Source organism: Xenopus laevis, chromosome 2S (genome assembly GCF_017654675.1).
Source record: "Xenopus laevis strain J_2021 chromosome 2S, Xenopus_laevis_v10.1, whole genome shotgun sequence".
Classification (NCBI taxonomy): domain Eukaryota; kingdom Metazoa; phylum Chordata; class Amphibia; order Anura; family Pipidae; genus Xenopus; species Xenopus laevis.
This window is the reverse complement of record NC_054374.1, coordinates 14,490,942-14,516,183: the sequence shown is the minus strand read 5'-3', so window position 1 is coordinate 14,516,183 and position 25,242 is coordinate 14,490,942. Positions and strand designations below refer to the sequence as shown.

At 38.9% G+C, this 25,242-nt stretch overlaps 1 protein-coding gene across 2 annotated transcripts in view; it reads right to left on the bottom strand.

The window, feature by feature from the left end:
- LOC108708862 (ephrin type-A receptor 6) overlaps nucleotides 1-24,250 on the bottom strand; it is a 394,409-nt gene extending 370,159 nt beyond the window's left edge. For both annotated transcript variants that reach the window (XM_041583374.1, XM_041583375.1), the window contains exon 1: nucleotides 22,718-24,250. In XM_041583374.1, the coding sequence (XP_041439308.1) occupies nucleotides 22,718-22,820 (103 nt within the window). In that variant the 5' untranslated portion in view covers nucleotides 22,821-24,250. The remainder of the gene's footprint in view (nucleotides 1-22,717) is intronic.
- Between the last annotated feature and the right edge of the window lie 992 nt (nucleotides 24,251-25,242).

Here is a 25,242-nt window from a genome sequence, read left to right as displayed (position 1 = left end):
CTTCTATTCAAACCCAAGACAACCATAGACCTTTATCAGGGAAGATCTGATGCCCCCAATATCTCCCCATCTTCTTTTCTGTTGATTTACAGTACACGCTCTGAGCTGCAGTAATATATAGTAGGGACACTGAGTGTCCAATAGCAATCGTGCTAATTAGAAAATGGTTTGAAGTAATTAAAGATTTTGGAGTGACCTTTTGATTAATAATTAGTTATTGCAGGGTACTTTATTTTTTCTCTCCATAGAAAATAATAACTCTTACATGCTCTGAGCTGTCAGTTGCCTTATAATTTGGACTGACTCATATGGTATATATATCATATAAAAGTCATAATAAATGCTTAATTATAAATTAATTCAGATTCCCAGTAAATGGCAGTTCAGGAACTAGTGCATTCTGCATCAAAATGTAAGCTCTGTTGTCCCAGCTTCTTTGACAGACAAATGTAATCTTCTACTTTTATGATGTCCCCTAAACTTAGCTTTTTAAAGGAGAAGCAAACCCCCAAAGAATGAAAATCCCTACCCCCTTCCCTCAGCACAATTGTTAATACCTGTAAATGCCTCTAAGTCTTTAATTACCCCTTGATGCCTTGAGTCAGTGCAGCCGAGCTCACAGGGGCCATCTTCACCGTTTCGGGAGTCTTCAGTAAGTAAGCTGCGTAACGGCACATGTGCGGTTGTAGCAATATTCCGGTCCCGAACAACTGTACATGTGCCGAACGCCATGGAAATTGGCGAAGGGACCCAAAGATTACCAAATTGGCAGAAGATGGCACCCATGAGCTCCGCTGTATTGACTATGCAAAAATTGACGCAGGCGTCAAAATTCAAGTTTCGCGGATTCCACACGAAATTCACAAATTTTTCGGTGAAACGAAACGGGACAAATTCGATCATCACTAGATACAATTAGGAAGAGAACAGATATTTATAGTATTCGGGATACCCGTATATATGACTACTGTTTCTGCCTTATACAGTAGCGTCACTAGAGGGGGGCGGGCCCTGGTGCTAGTCCGTGCGCATTTTCAGTGGCGCACGGACTGCTGGGGGGCCCTGAGGGGGTGTGGGCCCTGGCCCGCTAGCACCCCCTGCTCCCCCGGTAGTTCCGCCACTGGCCTTATATACACCCATTGGGATTTAACATTTTGTCGCATGTTTTAGTGCTAAATCCTGCCTCTAGATGGTGCTAGAGTCCAATGGTCTTAGCATCACCTAGAGGCAGGACTTAAAATGCACAAAAAATGGTGTCTAGACATGGTGCAACAAAATGTGAAATCCTCATGGCTTCACCTGTATTCTGCTCTAGGGGCCATAAAATGGGCACTGTATGGCTCTTTTATGGGGCCAAAATGATTGCCTGTCTGATATAGGATAGGCCAAGTTTTGAAAGTGCCTTTGGATGAAGACTGCATTAAGCCACTGTAGCTGTTGTTTCCTAAGTAGTATACATGGGCCCTTTTCAGCCTTGTGGGACCCAACAATCCCCTCATTAATACAGCACTGGTAGCCTTGTATTCATCCAAAAATCACAGGTCATTGCCCTCCTTTCTTGAACATACAGACATGAGCCTGTGCACATTGACAGCAGGGCAGGGTGCAAAGTCTTGGCAGCTTTTGCCTGTTTTAAGCTCTTTGCTCCACATACAGTATTAACCCCTATTTGGTCTTCAACAATCTTTGCAATATGATGACTGCTGTTCCTGTTGTAAATCTAGTAATAAATGGCTCAAAAATTGAAAAAGTTGTAAGGGTGTAGATTATTGCCATGCCGAGTAGCCGTGCAGTTTAATTGTAAGTTGCTTCCACTCCCATGAGAATTATAGAAGGGGTTATCATTACTATGAAATTCCATATTGGTCATATATTAGCACATTCCATGACCCAAAGCAGACCTCCCAACAGTTGCTTTCCATTGAGTTATTGAGCTGCATTAAGCCTAAGTCATTTCACATTGCTGTAGCTTTGCTATTTAACATATAAATGGCATTTTAACTGCAATAAACACCACCTAGTCTGTAAATATGTGCTTAAAGATATGCATTTCTATCTTTCCATTGAGATTTAAACACACTATTAGAACATGGATGAAATAAAGTTATATAAACATGCCGTTTCAGCATTTTATTTGGAGCATGCATTTCCTACACGGCTCTTTTGAAAACTCAACTTTATTCCCAATAACATAAACTAATGCTAATGTGAAGGTCAACTAAGAGGAACTAGGCAGCCCTGGCTGTTCTTATATAACAGGAAGCAGGTTTAGCCTACTTTTTCCTGTAGTTACTCAATCTAACACAGTGGGACTCTCAAAAGCTAAATGCCTCAACAATTACATCTTCAAGGTAAATCCAGGGAAAGAGCTTCTGAAGGTTCATGAAAGCATACACAATGTAAAGCCTCACAAGTTGTATAAAAATATGTACAATAAATATTTGTCTTAGAGAATTGTTGTATTACAAGATTGCATTTTATTTTCAAACTTTTCCTTTTTCATTTCAAAATAATTTCTTTCATCTAGAAATCTTTTCTTGTCCAGTAAGACATATTAATATATGCCCTGTGCTTTTGGAACATAGACCCCAAAAAAAGCCCAATGTTTTCATTTAGTGATGGGCGAATTTGTCACTTCGCCAAAAAATTTCTGAATTTCCAGCGAAATTCGCGAAACGCTGGAAAATTCACAAATGTAAATTTTGCCGCCCGCATTAATTTTGATGTTATTTCTGACACTCAGGATTATTTGATTATAATGGATTCTATGGGAGATGACCTTTCTGTAATTCGGAGCTTTCTGGATAACGGGATTTCCACATAACGGCTCCCATACCTGTACCTGAAATTCTTTTTTTTCATGTAGAGGTGAGGAACTCCTTCTCTAATTTGCCCTTTGCCAGGAATCCGCGCTGAATTGCTGGGTGACGCAAGCATTATTCCTCCACCTTGCTGCTTTTCATTGTGCTGTGCCTTCTGTCCCTATTTCCAGAGTCTCTTCATTTACAAGGCCCTCACAGTGTGACCATTTTACAGGTGCTTCTAGGTCAGGCTGCCAAGCTAAAATACAAGTGTATACATACTAATGATCAGGAGCCTGTAACGTTCACTTTCATCAATTTCACTCCACATGCTGGTTTCACTCATGCTGCTCCTTCTATGGAAGATTTATTATCTCCCCTCCCCAAATACCCATCACGATTCTGTCTATTCCACGGCACAAGAAAAAGCTGCCTACTTCTTCATTATCTAATTCTACTGTGCGGGGACCAGGACAATGTGCACCAGTCCAATAACTACACCAATATATATACAGCTTATGCTTTTATTTTTAATTTTGAGAATTGCCATTTTTAAATTTATTTTAATTATTTACATATTTTTTTTTATTTTTATTATTTTATTCTTCTATTATTCTTTTATTTATTCATTCACCCAGTCAGCTCCTATTCTGGAGCAAGCTGTTGCCCAAGTCACTGTATAATGCCACAGTATATCATTGCCTAATAAAACGGAGAATTTTCTGAATAAATTTAGCCTGTTTGTGCACAGCTTTGCTTGCTACCATACACTCATATATTCTAAGTTAAAAAAGAGAGATCCTAAGATTCTGGACAAATTATCAGCACCTCCCAAAAAATAAATAACTGTACAATACCCGCAGGACATGTACGGTCTGGAATCCACTAAGGGGTATTTTTTTATGTGCTCTGGAAATGCAGAACCAGCAGTTTGTGGCAAAAATTGATTGCAACGGTGATTTTCTTTGCAGTTAGCAACCAATCTCCATATGTTTTCTATTCATTTTGGAGTATAAGTAGTATTTTTTTATTCAGAGTGTTTGCCTCTGTAGAAAAAGAACGTACATGCTATCCTTCTTTCCGCTTATGTTGATAAGAAGCTAATGCACGGCCATATGCAATAAAAGAGTTTGCCCAGGTGCAGAAATAAATTGATTAGAGGTGTATTTGGAGACCACATTAATCTTAGGGGCTGATTCACTATGGGTCGAATATCGAGGGTTAATTAACCCTCGATATTCGACTAGGAATTAAAATCCTTCGACTTCGAATATTGAAGTCGAAGGATTTAGCGCAAATACTGCGATCGTACGATCGAAGAATTATTCCTTAGATCGAACGATTAAATCCTTCGAAACGAACGATTCGAAGGATTTTAATCCAACGATCAAAGGAATATCCTTCGATCAAAAAAACTTAGGAAAGCCTATGGGGACCTTCCCCATACACAAGTGGGGTTGTGGGAGCACTTTTGACAAAAACTTGTTTACCTACCAGTCATAGTATTTTAACTGCACCATATTTATACATTTTTGTCAAAAATGGGCGTTGGTTTGGGCAATCACTCTCTCTTAAAAGCTGCAATTCAGCAGCGGGGGAGGATTTAGCCCTCCAGAAACCAAGGTTCAGCAGACTTTTACTTTTTACTTTACTAATGCTACTATGCAGAGAGACACAGGATCCTCAATACTATGACTGGTAGGTAAACAAGTTATGGGGTTTACCTTGACGTGGTATGGTGGCTTTTCAACTTTATGATCATAACTTTGCAACTAAAAACCCCTGTCTTTGTTAACACATGCATTTGCATATCTACTGAATTACTTAGACAGGGGCCCAGGGAATGTGCACTGACCCATTTGGATATGCCAGTAGCACTTCCCTTATACTTCTATATATTTTTACTTAGCAATGCGGGTGCTCCCACAACCCCCCTTGTGTATTGACCTTCCCCATAGGCTAACATTGACTTCGGTAGCTTTTAGCTGCCAAAGTAGGGGGTCGAAGTTTTTTTTAAAGAGACAGTACTTCGACTATCGAATGGTCGAATAGTCAAACGATTTTTAGTTCGAATCCTTCGATTCGTAGTCGAAGGTCGAAGTAGCCCATTCGATGGTCGAAGTAGCCCAAAAAATACTTTGAAATTCGAAGTTTTTTTACTTAGAATCCTTCACCCGAATTTAGTGAATCGGCCCCTAAATGTATAAGAAATGTGTCACAGTATCCAGGTGGTGTGTCACATTTTTGGTAAATTTACCCCAAAAACGCGATATCGTGAAAATCGGCAAGCTATCGGGGCTCAGTGAATCGTGAAACCGTGAAAATTGGTAAATTGCTGAGATTCAGTGCGAACAAATGCCAGTTTTGTGCTCCGCAGTGGAACAGTCGCGCTGAGATATATCAGGCACCATCTTGGATTTTCGGAAATAGTTATTTGTAAAGTGGAGACATCGCGAAAAGGCTGTTGGATCCAGCGCTAAGTGACATGTCACCAAGTGACCGTGCTCAACTGTACCCTTGAGGAAAGACCAGAACGCCCTTTAATAAAGCTGCCAAGGTTCTATGTACAGGTTATAGGAACCTAGAGAGTTTCCCCTAGGTGCCCTGTTTAGTTGAGTATTACCCAAAGCTTTCATTATGTGCCCCTGGATCACTTGGAGACCTATGGGAAATAATAAGAAAGCTTTTAACCAGCCAGACAGGCCATGGTTTATTTAGCAAGACTATCTCAGCTGAGTGCCTCCTTAACAGAAGCTTTGGGAATTAAAGCAGAAGTAAAATAAATATCCTTATAACTGTTGTATTCATATACTATTACAGATATGGGATCTGTTCTCCAGAATGCACAGAACCTGACATTTTCTGGATAATGTATCTTTCCATAATTTGGATTTTCATATTTTAAGTCTACTAAAAAATCATTTAAGCATTAAATAAACCCAATAAGTTTGATTTGTTTCCAATAAGGATTTATCATATCTTAGTTTGGATCAGGTACAAGTTACTGTTTTATTATTACAGAGAAAAAGGAAATCATTTTTAAGAATCTGAATTATTTGGATAAAATTGTCTATGGGAGACAGACTTTCTTTAAATCAGAGATTTCTGGATAACAGGTTTCCGGATAACAGATCCCATACCTGTATATAGTATATTACATATATATATTAGTTATATTCTAGAATAAATTCAGCTTCTGTACCGCAATATTTGTGCGAATTGCACTGATGGGGGCTAATTTATTACTTCCAAAGTTGTGCCAGCGTTGTCTTTGCTGCACTTCCCCCCACTTCGCAAGGCGTAGATTCGCCAGGGCTGCGCAAATTCACAAAGATCCGAAGTTGCGCACAAGTTACCGATCATTTGCGAAGTTGTGCTAGTGATGTTACGATCAGCGGTTCGAAGTTATGTTAGCGATCGGAAATTTGCATACGGCGTGCAAAGTACAATGGCCGTATATGCTGCAGCAAACACATTACACTACACAAGGCCAGGGAACCTTAATAAATGTATTCTAATGCCCTACCTACACATGTGCCCACAGTATAGTTTAGGTGCCACATGTTATCAAATGTAGGGGGTACCCTAAAAAAAAATTAGATCTTTTTCAGCCTATCACAAATATAAAAAGTAAAAGACGACAGTGTTTTTTTGGGACTTAGAAAAGATGTCAACTTTTTTTGAAACCGTCCCTATCTACTCTATTGCACTTCGTCTGGTCTGAGGTGGCAAAGTAAAGTCTGGCACAAGAGGTAACGTTCACAAAAATCCGCAAGTTAGTGAATTAGCGTAGTTACGTCCCTATGCCATAGTGCAACTTCGTCTGGCGTAAGGGTGTGACGTAGCGCTAGAGTAGGTCCACTTCACTAATGAATTTACGCCAGCACCCATTAGTAAATCGGCGAAGTGGCAAAATGACTTCACGATGGAGAATTTTTGATAGCGTTAACCACTTCGCCCTTTAGTAAATTTGCCCCTTGGTTTCTTTAAGGGCAATATGTAGTCATTCCATGAACAATAATCTTTTATGTTAAGTTCTTTTCTCATTAATTTTCTTTAATTTCCTTTACTTTTCATACACAGATGGTCAGCATTACAGATGTAATTTTTTTTAATTTAATTAAACTTTGACATAGAAAATCCCATTTGGGCAAAACATATTTAATAATTCAACTCATTCCCAATCCATGCAGAGCTTGCAGTCTAATTTCCCTGCCATGGACACACACAAAATTACCGTTCCTGCCGCAATACAGCAACGATTCCCGCAGTACCACCATGCCACCTTTCGATCTACAAAGACATCATTCGGCAAACCACTTGAATATTTTGCAAGTTCTTTTTATACTAGCAGTTAATAGCACAGACGGTAATGGGAAAGCAGAGGGAAGAAAAACAAAATATGGCAAAGAAGATGATAAGATAATGTATTTGTGATAGATTATAGCTTTCTAATTGATGGTGATATCAATATTTAAACATTTCTTGTCATTATTTATTAAATAGTTTAACTAAATATGGCATCAGGTCCCTGTGTTTATGGCTCCACTATTCATTATCGACAATGTCAATAATTGGTATTACAGTAAATATGTTTATCGCTTCATCATGGAAAGAAATATAAGCATTCTATGAGAAACTGGATCAAAAGACAGTAGATTAGTAAAGTCATATTAATGGACCATAATAGCCCAATCTTCACATCATTCACCTGATACCGCAAACGTTCCCAAGCAAGTGCTGAAAAAAGACTGCATTTTTGCCATCTAATGAGGAAACAATAGAGTCAGATCAAAGGATGGAATTAGGATTTTAAATACCCTGTAACTCTAGTCAGTCGGTCCTTATTTATCATACTATAAATGTGCAATGTTGAAAGGGAGCAAACCATAAAAGAAATGCTAATTTTATATTACTTGTAATATTCAACTATGTTCATGTATATGTCAAGATGGGCACCCAGGGATATATTGGCATATTAATAATGGAAAAGGAGTTTGCTTTGGCCCATGATTTGATTAGTCAGATATTATACTGGGGGGACATAGCCAAATTGGACTGATCTTATTAACATACCATAGTGCCAAACAGTTAGTTTGTAATATTGTGGTACAGGCTTTCATAGCCCTAGATAGGATGATGACCCTATACACGTGCCTATATGGGGGAATGCACAGTGCTGGAATTGGAGAGGCATTTCTGTCAAATAGCATCTCCTCAGGAGGAATTCAAGAATGTTGAATCCTGGAACTTTTTTTAGTGTAAAACCACACTTTTTCCCCCCACTTCTGCATGCAAATAAACTGGAGAGGTTAAAAAGCACAAGTTAAAAGAGAATATAAACAGTGCCGGATTTCTTCAGCTGCCGCCCCTAGGCCGCGCGGTCCGATGAGGCGGCCGCGCAGTCCTAGCGCCTGCCTACACTTCTCATTCCAGTCTCGCCTGCAAAAAAGCACAGACGGCCCTAGTGCAATTGAATGGGGACGCACACCTCCCCATAATGCGGCTGGGCGGCATGCCGCCCCTAATTTTTTGCCGCCCTAGGCCCGGGCCTTTGTGGCCTTGCCACAAATTCGGGCCTGCATATAAATGATAGAAGGAGAGGAAAGATTGAGAGAAGTAGAGAACAGGTGGAGAAGTGTTATACACATGAAGAAGGTGGAGTCATCAGCGAGATAAAAAGAGAAAATGAAGGTCGCAAACAGTAGGAATGGTCAAAGAATGAGCACTCATTCACCCCAATTCAAGCACTGCCGATGCAACAACACTGCAGTCAGCCAAATATCTCTTTAGAAGCCACACAATCAGACATACCCACAAAAGAGAATGGACACAATTCACAAGCTACAGTATATGTGTCCCATGCACTTCTGTAATGCCACATGGTTGCCAATGAGTCCATTTTGATGACTGTGTGCAACTGCACATGTTGACACTGGAGTGCCCTGGAGATACGGCCACCCTTGGTTTGGTGGCAGCTCCAGGGTTCCCATAATGGTTTGCAATAGGGCCAACCAACTTGCGCCCTTTGAACCAGATGTTACTGCCTAAAAAATTGTGTTAAGGAGAACTTTCCCTTGTTTGTTATAGTTTATACAGGAGCAGTGGCTAGCTCCGTGTTGTAGCTCCCCACCCATATATGCTCAAGAGCCTATGATTAAGTGTTGTGAGGACATGAAACGCATAAGGCTGTAATCCACACTTGTACGTCAATGAAGACCTTTTTTACTACTACTACTGCCTGGAGGATTGTTCTTGGAGTGCCTACCCTACAAACAACACGGTGATGTCTGCTCCCTTATGCTGAAGGTCTGGGGCAGAGCACCTGGGCCTCCTCGCTTACGTGGTGAGTCTCTTTGAAAAGAAACGTGTGTAATGCTACCATGACCACAATTACACTACATTATGCTAAGAAAACATGGTCAGTTGTATGCTTTCACCCTGCAGCTTGTTTAAGCATAGGAGTTTATCTTCATCATTTATATCTTCTCTTTTCTCTCTCTTTTCTTCACCTTAGAATGAATGTAATGAGCCAGCTATAGCCATGGAGATATAAAGACCAGAAACTCTGTGCTCATACATTGGTAGAGCCAGATAAGTTCCAAGGCAATTGTTTGACCCCATTCACTTTATTGTAAGTCACCCTGGGATAGAGCCCCACAGTTACAGAACAGGCTGAAAGTGAAAACAGGTTGTGGCTTGTGCTTTGAACTGCTGAACCTTATAAATAACAGATAACCCTCCAAAGAACAGCATCTGAAGTACAGAAGATATATAGAAATGTGAGCTAATTAACTAGATATACATCAGACTTGTAGCAATTTTCATAACATAGGGACATTATGAAATAAATCAAAAATAAAGATGGATGATCTGCAATTTCAATAAACCCTGGTGGTACCAGTGGTACCAGTATCTCATATTAATGGACTGAATATGAAAACATATAGAAGGCCATGTGAAATAGATGCCCAAAACAGGTGGTCCATGTGTAAGACACAAAAGACCAACCTAAAATCGCCAACCAACACTAGGGGGCACATTAACTCGAGTGAAGGAATAGAAGAAAAAATACTTCGAATTTCGATCATTTTGGGCTACTTCGACCAGCGAATAGGCTACTTCGACCTTCGACTACGACTTCGACTTCGTATCGAATGATTCGAACTATAAATCATTAGAATATTCGACCATACTGTACTTCGCCAAGTAAAACCTACCGAGGTGCAATGTTAGCCTATGGGGAAGGGCCCCATAGGCTTCCTAACAATTTTCTGATCGAAGGAAAATCGTTCGATCGATGGATTAAAGGATTTAATCATTCGATCGAACGAATTTTCCTTCGATCGTTCGATCAAAAGAAATGGGGTAAATCCTTCGACTTCGATATTCGAAGTCGAAGGATTTAACTTCGACAGTCGAATATCGAGGGTTAATTAACCCTCGATATTCGACCCTAAGTAAATCTGCCCCTTGATCTCAACCTATATTTTCTATAGAAACCTTACCTGTGAGAATATAATGCAAACCAACTCACCAGGGAGCAGATTAAGAGCTAAGCAATGAATTCAATAAATATGTAAAGTATTAATAGTTTGTTTCTCCTTGTCTATCAAGAGCCTAAGAAAGGTTCACTATATATTCATACCTTTCAAGGGCAAGCAAAAGATCAAATAAATCTCTCTCTTTAGTTCTATACCCTCCCTGACGCATTGTCGTTGGTAATTTCACATGCCGCCACCTTTACTAATAAGAAAACAGGCTACTATGCATATAAATTATGAATAAGTGCCTATGTTATGTATGTTTTTTCCCCCAAAGATTTATGATTGTAACTTTATCATTTCATTCTATACTATAAACCCATGCCTTAAGAGGAAACGGTTTTATATAGTGTAGTGAACAGTTTGTCTCTTTCTACATTAAAACAATTACGGCGGTAATATCTGCAGAATTACATTCTTCTACCTGCTCTGGATAAAAAAAAGATACATTTTCCTGTTTCTCGCCTATAATAATTCCCTCATTGTCATATTAGCATGTGAATGGTTCATTTCACTGTGTAGATAACTAGGGCACATTAGGGGAAATTGAATACTTTGAATCACAGGCAAGGAGGCTAATTCGCACTCTCCTAAGACAGAATGGACTGCTGGTACCCATTACATTATCTCGCAGAATCACTTGTGTAAAATTAAAATATTTAACTTTAAATACATGCCATTTCTTGGTTGCTATCGCACAACGTTTTTATGCAGCCATTACAGATGATTACTGCCGTGTGCTCCACTTTTCAGCCAAGATCACCTAGAAAGCAGGATGAGGGCATTTTAATTTTTAAATTACAGCTTTATTTATGCCGATGTGTATTTAAGAAATTAGTGGGTGGGTTATAAGTAATTTCATTGGAAGTTAAACATAGATTATGGCTGCAAAGACAGAACTATTATCCACTGAAGGGTTCAGTTGAAAGAAGTACAATCACCAGGTGCAATAAAGGATTCCAATTTGAATGCAGCAAACCAAAAACATTTGTACAATTGCAAACGCTTCAAGCATTTCTGATATAAATCTATTCCCACCGGTTTTCCAAATACAATGCGCTATACTGTAACTATTAGGGTTGCCACCCGCCTGGTTTTGAACTGGATATCGCAGTTTTCAGAAGGTCTGCCTGGGTCACAACCTGCCCCTTTTTCCAAATGAGGAAATTCTCTTAGATTGAAGTGGCAATTGGCCAATCACCAATCAGCCATGTCATAGCCCCAAGACATCATCAGCTCTGCCCCGATAATTCTCCACCCCCCTGCTCAAACTTTGCTGCCCAGAAAGGTGGCAACCCTAGTAACTTCTATGATTTGCAATGATCAATCCCAACATCTAAAGTCATCGGGCACCCAGATGAGAGGGTATTGTACAATGCAACTGCCCTAAGAGCTTTAATTGTTCAGAAGTCCATCTTCGTATAGAGAAATTGAGCAGGCACTTCCAAGGACCAATCTTCCAGGCAGACTTTTTTTAATTAAAAAGTATATTATTTATTCCAGTGCACTAGGATACAATCTTTGTATCCTAGTGCACTGGAATAAATAAAATATTTTTTAATTAAAAAAGTCTGCCTGGAAGATTGGTCCTTGGAAGTGCCTGCTCAATTTCTCTATATTGTTATCCGCTCCCTCAGCTGAAGGTTCAGGGCGTTGCACCTGGACCCCTTCAATAAACTGGTGAGCTCTTCATTTTTAGACCTGAACGATTTACTGCATTTACCTACTAGTGTTCATGATCCTAATCAGAAGTCCATCTTCCTCATATATAAAATGGTCTCTCTGGTCTATAAAAACCCTTTAAATACCATTACTTCCCTTTTCCATTGGCTGTGCCCTTCAGGATTACTGCTGCACTCATCAACATTTGTCTTTTTTGGCCAATAATTTGAATTTTCAATTTTCAAAACTCTGATATTCAAGATTTATTGAGTGCAAAAAAGTTGATCGCTCAAATAAAAAAAAATGGCATCTAAAAAAGCTGGAAAGCTCACATAGAAGTAAAAGGAAGTTGTGTTCTAAAATTTCAAGCTATTAGGCAAACTGGGCTTTTGTGTTAAATTCGAAATTTCAAAATGAGTTCATATTCAAGATTTTTTAGTTTTTTTGAGTTTTCAAATAAAAAAGTGAAAAATGCTAACATTTTAATAAACCTGCACCATGTTCCTCCGCCAATATGGTTTAAGTTGAACCTCAAGCATCACTGAATATTCAAGAACCAATAAATACCTTTACTTCTATTGCAAAATGTTAAATATTCTCTTGTCACCCTATGTTTATGCTCACCTTCTTCTCCCCCATTAAACACAGGCGATTGGAATCTGGGAATTAAGGGGTTTTATAAGCCTGTTACAAGCTGCTCGCAGTTGCTTGATCATTGAAGCCTCAGAGCGAAGTTCTTGTTCCCATGATTCCTGTCATTGTTCCTGAGTCCCCACCTGGTTCCTGTGCTCCTGTTTCCATCCTTGCCTGACTAGTGTTTGAACACCCGGTATATACCTTGGCCTGTTTACTGGACTTTCCTATGTTCTTAGCCTGCCCCTGACCTTGCCTATCCTACTCTCCTTGCCAGTAGTGATGGGTGAATTTATTCGCCAGGCGCGAATTCGCAGCGAATTTGCGCGATTCGCCGCCAGCAAATAAATTCGCGAAATGAAAAAATTTTCCGCCGGCGTCGGAAAAAAACGGACGCCGGTGTAAAAAAAAACGGTGCCGGCGTCAAAAACGGGCGTCAAAAACGGGCGCCAGTGTCAAAAACGAGACACCGGCACCGTTTCGCAAATTTTTTGCCGTTTCGCAAATTTCGTGCGAAATTCGCAAAATTTCGTGCCGCAAATTCGCCCATCACTACTTGCCAGCTACCTGCCCCACCTTCTTCTAATTACGGATTTGCCATGGTTCGCCCATTGACTTTATTGCACAAAATTAACAAAATAGCCGTGTATAAAAATTGCTGCGGGCATCGAAATTGACGGGCGTCATCACACTTCAATGCGTTTCACGTTTTAAATTTTTCGCAGTTTTGTGAATTTTACGGGCAATGAGCAAATTTCTTCGGCGAAGCAAAATTAGACAATTTCGACCCATCACTAATATATAGAGCTATTGAATGTAGGCAGCCCTGTATCCATGGAGGTCACTGCAGGTCACTCAAGTCCAGAATAATAGTGGATTATTATTTTGCACATTTGCCTTCAAGATCATAAATTGTTCCATTCCTGTGTACAGAATCTGTACCTGCCACGGCTTACATCTGGCATCAAGCATTTTCATAATCAGTTCTTCCTATTTGTGCATTATTGCATTCATCTTTATGTCATTTCTCTTCCCAGCAGTTTACAGAAGTATATATTTTTCAGTAAGACCATTACTTAGTTAATTACTTTATATAAATGTTTATAGATATTTAGCAAAGGAGTTAAAAATGCAGTTCTAGTCTATTTATAACTTCATTCTCCCTGTACATTAGCTGGACACCCAGTTGCTTTCTTGCTTTTTCCTCCCTAGGACATAGCTATGAAACACAAGAGCCAAATGTTTACAGAGATATAATCAATGCATTTAATACTCTGCATGTTATAATCACATCAAATAACTTAAGAAGTTCCAGTTAATATTCAATGGCTTGTCTTATGTGAAACCATGCTGACAGCCATTAATTAGCATTCATTATGTACACCCCCATACACTCTCTCAATATCCCTCAACAAGCATTTAGAATTACAGTTTTTCAGATATTGGCACCAGTTTTACAGATTCCATAAATATATGTAACTACAAACCTGGAAACCCTTCCTTGGCTGGACTAAATATAATACAATATTCCTCTTCATAAATCTATTTCTATTGCGTAGAGTAAACATACTATATTTAGCGTTATAATCCAATGTGTGACCCGCTTTTTTACCGATTAAAAAACAATTCTATCATGGAAGGGCAACTTCTTAATATTATAATAAAATTCCAGTGGTAATGCAGCCCGATTTAACTATGTAACTACTATATGTATCAGAGAACACCACAACTTCATTATATTTAGCTTGATAAAATGCTTGAAAAAAGGAACTTAAATGTTCTGAAAGCTTGTTATAATTATAAATTACCTTTATACCACCTTTTCGTTATTTTTTTGCCCTGTGACTGGCTAAAACAGTGCAACAACTTTACCTGCATATATATATATATATGTATATATATATATATATAGATATAAATAGGAGCACTCACGGTTCTGATGAAAAAAGAATGTCTTTTATTGGAGTGTTACAAACTGCCCCACATCAGACGACGGTTCAGAAAGAACCGAAACGCGTTGATGTGGGGCAGTTTGTAACACTCCAATAAAAGACATTCTTTTTTCATCAGAACCGTGAGTGCTCCTATTTATATCTATTTAATTCTTCCATGAGGAGCACCCGGGAATCGATTGATTGAGGGTGAGTGCCGGTGAAGCATCTGTTTATATATATATATATATGTATATATATATATGTATATATATATATATATATATATATATATATATATATATATATATATATATATATATATATATATATACATATATATATACAGGTATGGGACCGGTTATCCAGAATGCTCAGGACATGGGGTTTTCCAGATAATGGATCTTTCTGTAATTTGGATCTTTTTTAAAAATCTGAATTATTTGGATAAAATGGACTCTATGGGAGACAGTCATTCCGTAATACGGAGCTTTCTGGATATCGGGTTTCCGGATAAGGGATCCTATACCTATATATATATATATATATATATATATATATATATATATATATATATATATATATATATATATGTATATATATATTATATATTATATTAAATAACCCAATAGGCTGGTTTTGCTCCCAATAAGGATTAATTATATCTTAGTTGGGATCCAGTACAAGCTACTGTTTTATTATTACAGAGAAAAAGGAAATCATTTTTAAAAATTTGAATTATTTGGATAAAATGGAGTCTATGGGAGACAGTCATTCCGTAATACGGAGCTTTCTGGATATCGGGTTTCCGGATAAGGGATCTTATACATGTATATATATATATGTATATATATGTATATATATATATATATATATGTATATATCGATATATATATCTATATATATATATATATATATATATATATATATATCTCTATATATATATATATATATATATATATATATATATATATATATATATATATATATATATATATATATATATATATATATATAGTAATAATGCTGGGTATTCTTTTAGTTATACCCCCTTCCTTTGAAGCAGTAAAGCTTTTCACGTTGAAGGCTGTAAACACAGGCATACTGTAAACAGCGCAATATAACACAACTCACAAGAGAGCCTAATCCTTGAAAGATTATTTTGATTTGTGATGACTCAAGGGCATCACAAACTAACTTGACCCGTTATAGCCTCTATGAATATATCAAGTTTAGTGATGGGCGAATAAATTCGGCTGGCACGAATTCGCCGAGAATTTCCGTGTTTCCCCGCCAGTGAATGAATTCACGAAACTCATGAAATTTGCTTATGAATATTCACCCATGGATAAAATTTTGAAAGCGCATTGGAAAAGTCGCCCAAGTCGAAACCGTTGCGCGTCAACATTTGTTGTACGCCCATTGACTTTAATGCTGTCATCGCTGACTCAAGTGCACCACAAACTAACTTGACCCTTTATAGCCTCTATGAATATATTATGTTAAGTGATGGGCAAATAAATTAGCCAGGTGCAAATTAGCGGCTAATTTCCGTGTTTAACCGCTGGCGAAACAAATTAATGAAACTGCCGTGAAAATTCAATGCATTGTGGGAAAAATAATGGTGGCTTGATTGCAAAATTATTCATGAGTTTAGCACCAATAAATGGGGTAACTCAATCAACATACAGTAAATACAGTATATACAATAAATACAGCTGAGCAGAGGATACGAGTACAGCAACTTTCAACTTATAAAGGAAAAAAAAAACCTTTCATAAAATAATTCAATGAAATTCACTTAATGTTAACAAAGTCCTTTAAAGGGTAACCTTTTCCAGTATAAACATTATTACAGGATTTATCTGACAATATACCATTTTATTTATTGAAAATCCAAATACTACTTACAATTTGCCATTCTGACATTCAAGGTATAGGATGTTAAATGTCATCATTTCATAAAAGCTTACTTTTTATTGATTTTAGTTTTTTACCCCACAAATCCATTGGCAGCATGGCAGTGAATCAAAATAACATTTAAGGGCACATTTGCTGACATGACATATGTCACAGCTTATTGGAACACAGAAGAAGTCTGGTTAACCCTTTGGGTGTAGACGGCGCTGGTCGCAACTAGAAACCCTCGTTTGCCTAGAAACACAATTTTCCACGGGGGAAAGGAACTTGGAGGAGTAGAAATTACGGCGATGGAATGCTGAAAATTTAATTTCTACTCTACTCACTTTTAGGGTAGGACTACATGGACGATTTCCGCGTGAACCGACAGAAATAAGGTAAGTAATGGAAATGTCAGATGAAGTCACATTCTTGATCCGATGCAACACGACTGTCAGATGCAGACGCAGTGTGCAGCGTCTGCATCCACAGTCGTGCCGCGTCGGATCAACAATGCAGCACCATCCGACAATGCTATTACTTGATGCCTGCGTTTTTCCGCAGCGAGTCGGTTCACACGGAAATCAGTCATGTAGTCCTACCCTTATACATATTATAAAGTGCTGGCTTTCTATATTGTCTGCTCTAAAGCAGGGGTCCCGAACCACCCAGAACCGGGCCGCGGACATTCCTGAACTGGGCCGCCGAACAATGAACGCGGTGCACCGAATTTGATGCCGGTGCACCCAAATTGGACACCGACCCCTCCAAACCCCCCAACCGACTCCGACAACCTCCCAGACCCCTCCCGACCTTATCTATCTATCTATCCATTATCTATCTATCATCTTTCTATGTATGTATCTATCTTCCTTCCTTTCTTTTTATAAAGGCTTTTATAAAGGTGTTCTTGATACAACTTGCATATTGTGCATCTTCCTAAAGAGGCCTTCATTTCATTTTATCATCTCTACCCTGAATTTCTAATCTAAGAATTATCTCAGAACAGAATGATCTGGGGACATGGATCCGCCGGTGTTGTTCAGGTTGATGCCACTGAGGGAAAGGCCAGAACCAAAGGGGCCAGTAACAGTAAAGAGATAATAAAGAGACCAGTGTCGTAACTACAGAGTGTTCCTGCATGAAATAAATCTTCGGAACGGCACCAGGGCCAGGTCAAGGGGAGAGAAAAGTGGCGGAAGGGAGGGAGGGGAGGTTGGCAGAGGAGAGAGTGACAGGGAGGTGAGAGAGACAGAGAGAAGTGAATTTAGACTAGGGGTAGGCAAAAGATACTTTAATAGATATCTGCCCAACCCCTCTATTGTTGCGCCCTAGGCAGGTGCCTCTTCTGCCTACCCCTAGTTCTGACCCTGCATGGCACATTCAGCAACTCAAATCTGTCCCCACCAACTTGCTTGAGGATGTGCAAATTTCAGGGTAGGAGAACAGCTGGGAAGATGGGAATTTTATACAGCAAAACATACGGGCAGAACCCCCTGTACCCCAGGCAACCCACTTAACCTGCTGCAGCTTCCTCTATAGTTACACCAATGAAAGATAAAGAAAGAGACAGCCTTCCCAACACATGAATGTAACTGGTACAAAAAGCAACATCCCCTAACATCCAACCTTTCACCAGATTAGATCAGGAAATGTCTGATTTGACCTATATTATAGATCTTACACAGACTTTTTTTTATGCTACGCTTGTCAAAACACTAATAATGTGTTTGTATGAATTGTAACAAAATGCATTCTTGTGAGTTACAACATGAGAATTTGCGCGTAAAAAACCCAGAATGAATCGCAATTAAACGCAACTCTGAACGCTCATGAGTGCAAACAAGTAAAAAAACAATGGTATCAGGGAGCTGACACATTTCGGTGCGCTCAAACCTGAGTTTCAAATGCACAAATAGAAAACGCCCGTGTGGAAGAGCCCTCAGTAAATCAGGGCTGCTAAGTTTGCTTTTACAAATCCAAATTGCATAAATTCATATACCTTCCCCCGTACAAGGCAAAATCCATGTTTGAGGCTAAAGTACCTTTAGCTACTACTGAATATATTGGTGCTTTATAAATACTTATGCAGGTATGGAATCCGATATCTGGAAACCCGTTATCCAGATTACAGGGAGGCCATTTCCCATAGACCCTATTTTAATCAAATTATTCACATTTTTAAAATTGATTTCCTTTTTCTCTGTATTAAAGCAACAGTATCTTGTACTTGATATAATTTAGTCCTTATTGGAAGCAGAAACAGCCTATTGAGTCTATTTAAAATTTAAATACATTTTATGTAGACTTATTATATAAAGATCCAAATTACAGAAAGATCCCTTATCTGGAAAAACCCCTGGTCCCAAGCATTCTGTATAATAGATCCCATGCCCGTTCTAACATCAGGAATGAAACAGTGTTAGGGTAAGTCCACACTGGGCATTTTGGGGAGATTTGGTTGCCTGGCGACTAATCGCCTCGTCTTTGCGGTGACCAATCTCCCCAAACGCCTTCCCTGACTCTGTGTCGGCTTAAAATGAAAAAAAAAATGCCAGCGCTAATCACACGCAGTGGTTCGTTTTCCGAAGTCGCCGAAGTTGCCTCTCTTGGAAACTTCGCGCGACTTCGGAAAATGAATCGCCACGTGTGATTAGCGCCGGCGTTTTTTCATTTTAGCCAGCACAGAGTGAGGGAAGGCGTTTGGGGAGATTGGTCACCGCAAAAACGAGGCGATTAGTTGCCAGGCGACCAAATCTCCCCAAAACGCCCAGTGTTGCCTGACCCTTAAAGTTGAGCATGAATGTAAATTTTTCTTCCTTCACCTTGTTAAGCCACCTTAACCTGACTACAAGCAAGTCTGATCATAGCAGCTTGAACTATAAAAAATTACTAAATTATGAGATTATATTTTCTCTTAAATGTGAATATCTACATTTATATCATTTAATATTTATTCCTCTGGAAAGTGTTAAAAATCATTGGCACTGCGACTCCGTAAATATTTGCTATGCGCTTATCTACTCAACTTTGAACGGAGTGTAAATACTCATTCTGCCTGCCATTAATCAATCTAAATGAATTTACTGTACAGGCAATGAAGAATTAATCAGTGGCTTATTTACTGTTGTTTTCCGATAATGGCGCATGAAATCCTGAGTAAAAGATGAAAAGTGGCAAGTTTGCTCAGTCGCTGGGAAACCAATAAACCCCCCAAAAAACGCTGATGACAGTTGACAAATATCAAGCCAACTTGGTTTACAGGTATGGGACCTGTTATGCAGACTGCTTGGGACCTTCAAATTTTCGTAATTTGGATCTTCATGCCTTAAGTCTACTAGAAACATGTAAACATTAAAAAAAAAACAATACTCTGGTTTTGCTTTCAATAGGGATTAATTATAACTTTGTTTGGATCAAGTACAAGCTACTGTTTTATTATTACAGAGAAAAAGGAAATAATTTAATTATTTGATTATAATAGAGTGTAAGGAAGGCGGCCTTTACGTAATTCAGAACTTTCTGGATAACGAGTTTCCAAATAACGGATTCCATACCTGTACCAGTAATGTATATTAATAAGTAAGGTGATTAAAGGATCTTTCCATGGAGATAAATTGGGAAAAAACAGGGGCGTAACTATAGAGGAAGCAGACCCAGGAGGTATAGGGGCCCCATGAGGCCCTAATTCATATACAATTTCAATAAATATTGATAAAACAAGTCAACCTCTAAACATTTGGGGGCCTGAAAAATAATTTGCTGTGGGGCCCAGTAATATCTAAGAACCTTATCACATTAAGTTTTTACTCTAGGTTTCATTGTGTAGGAATACCCCAATGCTAGTTTCAAGAAATGGTTGGACACCTCTTTGCAAGTAAAATAATCCAAGTGCGCTACTCAATGTATAATGTTGGTCCAGGCGGTGACACATTGATGACAGATTTAGATTTGAGGATTATGTAGACACTAGGTAGGAATTATATCATTTTTCAAGTGCAGTAAGGACATCACTTATATAACCATTCAGTAGAGCGTAAAGAATGACCCAAAAGTTGCACCACCCCATTTATTATTCCATAAATCCCATGAACAAGGAAGGTAAAACTTAAAACTTAACCTTTATTGGTATGTATTAAGGTATTAGAAGGTATTTGACCATCTCAGCATCCAAAGGATAAACACAAAGAGACACAGAAAAGCCATAATAGATAAAGACACGTCTTGTATAATCTGATAAACTATATCTGAATAAGCTTATTGATTTTAATTGCATTTAGTAGGGAGGACCACCTAGAAGCCACTGCTGTAGACCAAAACCTCTATCATCAATAGATTTAAGGACTAGAACACGGTTATGATTTTAACTCACATTTACACCTTGTATCTCTGTAACACTGTAGAACCCAGTCTACCCCTTTACTACTACAAGTTAATTCTGCTCTTTACCAGCAAAGATGGGTTCATGGTTCTATAATACAAAAGTAAAATATTTTTACTAATACAGAGAAAGTTACAGTTTAGTGAACTTTTACTAAAAAGTTTAGTTTAAAAAAAAATGTAAGTTTTAACATCAAGAAAACAAATTTAATTTAAAAAGTTTACTGTTACATAAAGAAAAAAAAAATTAATTTTAACATAAAGAAAAAAATTATTTAAAAAGTTGACTTTTAAATAAAGAAAAAGAAATTAGAATTTTAACATAAAGAAAACAAATTTAATTTAAAAAGTTTACTTTTACATAAAGAAAACACCCATTACCTTACAGGGCATCACCCAAAACTATTATTAGATGCCATAATTTATGTTGCTTCCAAAGACTTCCCCTGAGCTTACTTTATTTGCTCTTATCACATAACAAGATTTGCCAAATGTAATAAACAAGGAAAATTAAATTAAAATTTTAACATAAAGAAAACAAATTTAATTTAAAAAGTTTACTTTTACATAAAGAAAACATCCATTACCTTACAGGGCATCACCCAAAACTATTATTAGATGCCTTGATCTATGCTGCTTCCAAAGACTTCCCCCGAGCTTATTTTATTTGGTCTTATCACATAACAAGATTTGTCAAATGTAATAAACAAGAGATACTATGAGTTGGCAAAGTGGGTAATTCAATTAAATCAGGTTGGAATTTCCCTTCCCAAAATTTTTTCCACTTAATAATAAAAAAATTAAGAAATGAAAAAGTTCACATTTTATATGTTATGAAATTATATTTTTTATTATTTTATATTATAAATTCAGTTGTGCTGAAATATCAGTTCTTACATCAGTCGGTGGGAAATGTTAAGATGTTGGCTTCGAAAGAATAACATGTAAATACAGTAATAAAACCAAAAATCGGTAAATTATTATGATTAGATTATGGGCTTGGAAAGAAGATAACTACCAGTCTATGATATATAAATGCTGTGTGGGTGCCATACAGATACCCATGTCCATATGGCATTGTTAGGAAATTACAAACATTGTAAAAATACATGAAATCTATTGGCAAAAATATCCAGACCCGGTAGCAGAAACTTGCCACTCAACTTTATTAAACACAGAAATATTTAGAATGACAATTGTTTCTGTGATGGTTTGATAATATCCCAATCAAAGGCATTTTTTTCCCACACTATCACTAAAAAAAAGTTTATCATTACTGCAATGATATTTACAGCCAAACAATTACATCTTTACTTAAGTACAATGGCCGGCAGTTGAACCTAATAATTGTAAAGTAACATTTATTGTGCAATAAACACATTATCCCTCCTCCCATACATCATCTCTTGTGAGGATTCTTAGCAGAGACTCTGAAAAGCACATTTACAAAGTGGCAAGTAGTGATGGGTGAATTTGTCCCATTTAGCTTCGTCAACAAATGCAGAATTTCGTGCGAAAAATGTTGACCCCGACATTAAAGTCAATAGGCGTCCGAATAACGTTAATGCACAACGGTTTTGACGCGAGCGACTTTTCCGACGTGTGTTCAAAATTTTTTGAGGCCGGAATTTTTGCGGCAGTTTCACTCCTTTATTCGCCCATCACTAGTGCCATTAAGTTTTCGTTGAGTAATACGTGACAAACACTTTTTCTAATGCACTGGGCAAATAAGATGATGGCCCAACGTTATTTTGAAAAAGTTGAACTCAAAGTTTTGGAAAAGTGGAATTTTTCCCCCACTCATTTTGGAACATACACATACAAGATCACAGAATCACACAGACACTGACGGGTGACTTCTCTTTACCTTGGTTATCGGAGAGGTGGTTGGAGCTGACCCTGAAGCTGGTGATTATGGAGAGGAGTAGAGCTGTTTTCTCCAGGACAGTTCTCCAGTCACATTTCCCCATGACTGTCCTTCTCCCCTGCTAAGCAGCTCCAGTTTCCCCTTGATTCTTAGATCCTTCCCTGGTGACCACAGCATGGAATGTAGAAATCCAGAACTGAGTTTGATCTCCAGGTCCTCAGGGGAAGAGTGTGACCACTCCCCCCCCTCGACTGGGGAAATGAGAGTTCCCTGGGTCAGCCAACCATATGGAGACAGACTAAACCACTTTGGCAGAAAGGTACACTAGGTTCTTTGCTCTTATTTGATTTTCCAGTTAAGTATTCAGATCAATCAATCAGTTTGTATATATATATATATATATGGGATCAGCTGTATGAGATACAGAAGAACTTTCCCAGAAGCAGGGCCTGTAACCCCACTGACAGATAAAAAGGATATAAATGTATGGGCAGAAGTCCAGTTATGTAGTTCAGGCTCCTGGTGGTCTCTACAAACTGCCAGTTATATCCAGTGGGAGGCGCTAAACCTTTGTGCAATGATGTTGTGTATGTGCTGGGGTCGGATTTCTTGTCTGTGTTGCAGGAGCCCAGATAAGCGGTGGCGAGTGTTTTTTGGTTCCCAGCCATACAGGGTTAATGGGGGGTCGCCTGCTGCTGGGAATCGCTCTGCAGAAGTCTCGTCCAGCGCTTGAGAACATTCAGCACCATGGACAGCAGCACCGGCCTCGCAGGATCCTATGGGAAAGTGCCGCTTCCAGCGCTGCGGACAGCAGAAGAGACTGGGTCAATAATCAGCAGCGGAGTTTGCGCCTCAGCGCTAAGTATTGTGCAATTTCACGACCCTCATGGAAAACTCCCAGGAGCTGTCGACTGCGCAGAACCACTTTTAATCTCAAGCCTCCGAGCGACTTAAAGAAACTCCAGTCCAGGGCGACTGCATCCGATTGCTGTAGGATTGAATGGGAGGGGATGAGCCGGGCTTGTATAAAGGAGGAGGGGAAAGCTGCGCTTAGTCAGTAGCATAGGAGATAATTGGGATGTCTTAGAACAAACCCAACTGCGCTTAATCGCAATCAATGGCGTTTCCTGGCGGTTCGTCAGCTGGTGAAGTTGAAATGCGTCCAGCTGTTCTTTCCCTTCACCTACCTCCATCCCCTTAACACAACAACGACCCTTTATCCGCAATTCATCAGTAAAAGTCAATAAGAGAGAAAGCCGCCATCTCTCCTCACAAGACCCCCATGAAGCAATCGCCAAGCACATCCTAAAATCGCCATGAGTTATTAATAAGATCTGCTGGCCTCCAAGCTGACAGTTTTATCCACAGGCGGTTGCTGTGTGTTTAGGGGCTGCTATGATGAGAGCGCGGGGTAATGTAAGAAACACATCGTTAAAGTCAATCGCTTTGTGTTGCGCGAAGTCGCTTCCATGGCAGCCCGAGCAGCAGCAGCAGAGGGGAATGAGATGAATAAAGAGGCGCAAGTGATAAGAGGCTGCAGAGAGTTGAGAGAATCGAGTGCTGATGAATCTCTCCACTGGAGGGGAATGAGAGGTAACACAGGAGCTTTCCCTTCTGCTCTGCGCAGGTCACACGCAGTCTCAGCACTAGGGGGGGTTAGTTGACTAGACAAGAGCTCCTCACTCCTATTCAATGCATTAGGGCAGACCGTGGGAAAACAGAGGATTTCTCATTTCTTCTTCTAACGCTGCATTGGTTAAAATACCTAAAAAACTGCCTTAAAGGAAAAGGAAAGATATAGAGGCATTTAATTGGCAATAGATTAGCTGCAATAGTGCAAGCTAGAATGCTGTATTTATTCTGTAGAATGCTTTAACACGCAAGAGTAAAAAGCTCTAGAAGATCTTTGTTTGTTTAGGATAGCAGCTGCCATATTAGCTTGGTGTGACATCACTTCATGCCTGAGTCTCTCCCTGCTCACTCATAGCTCTGGGTTCAGATTACAGCAGAGAAGGGAGGAAACTGAGCATGCTCAAGCCCAAGCCCTGGAGTTTTAAATTGAAAACAGGAAATCTGATACAGAAGCCCATGAGTACACAATAGAAGGAAAGAAATACTGTGTTTCTTTTGACAGAGGACTCAGAGCAGCATTACTTTGAGGCTTTACTGGTGTATTTATATAGACCTTTCTGATAAGGCTTACTTAGTTTTAATCTTTCCTTCTTCTCCTTTAACTACTGCTCAGAGGGTTAGCAGTGAATACAAGGGAAAGATGACAATGGAATGGCTCTATTTAAAGGCACAGCTTCTATTCAGCCAGGTCCCCTCTGTTTTACTTTGTATTGGGGGGTGGGGGTTAATATTAAATGAGTTGTTTGCCTTTGAGTTAACTGTTAGTATGATGTAGAGCAGTGATCCCCAACCGACAGCTCACGAGTAGTGATGGGCAAATAAATTCGCCAGGCGCAAATTCGCAGCGAATTTTCGCATTTTGCCGCTGGCAAATAAAGTAGCAAAACTGTCAA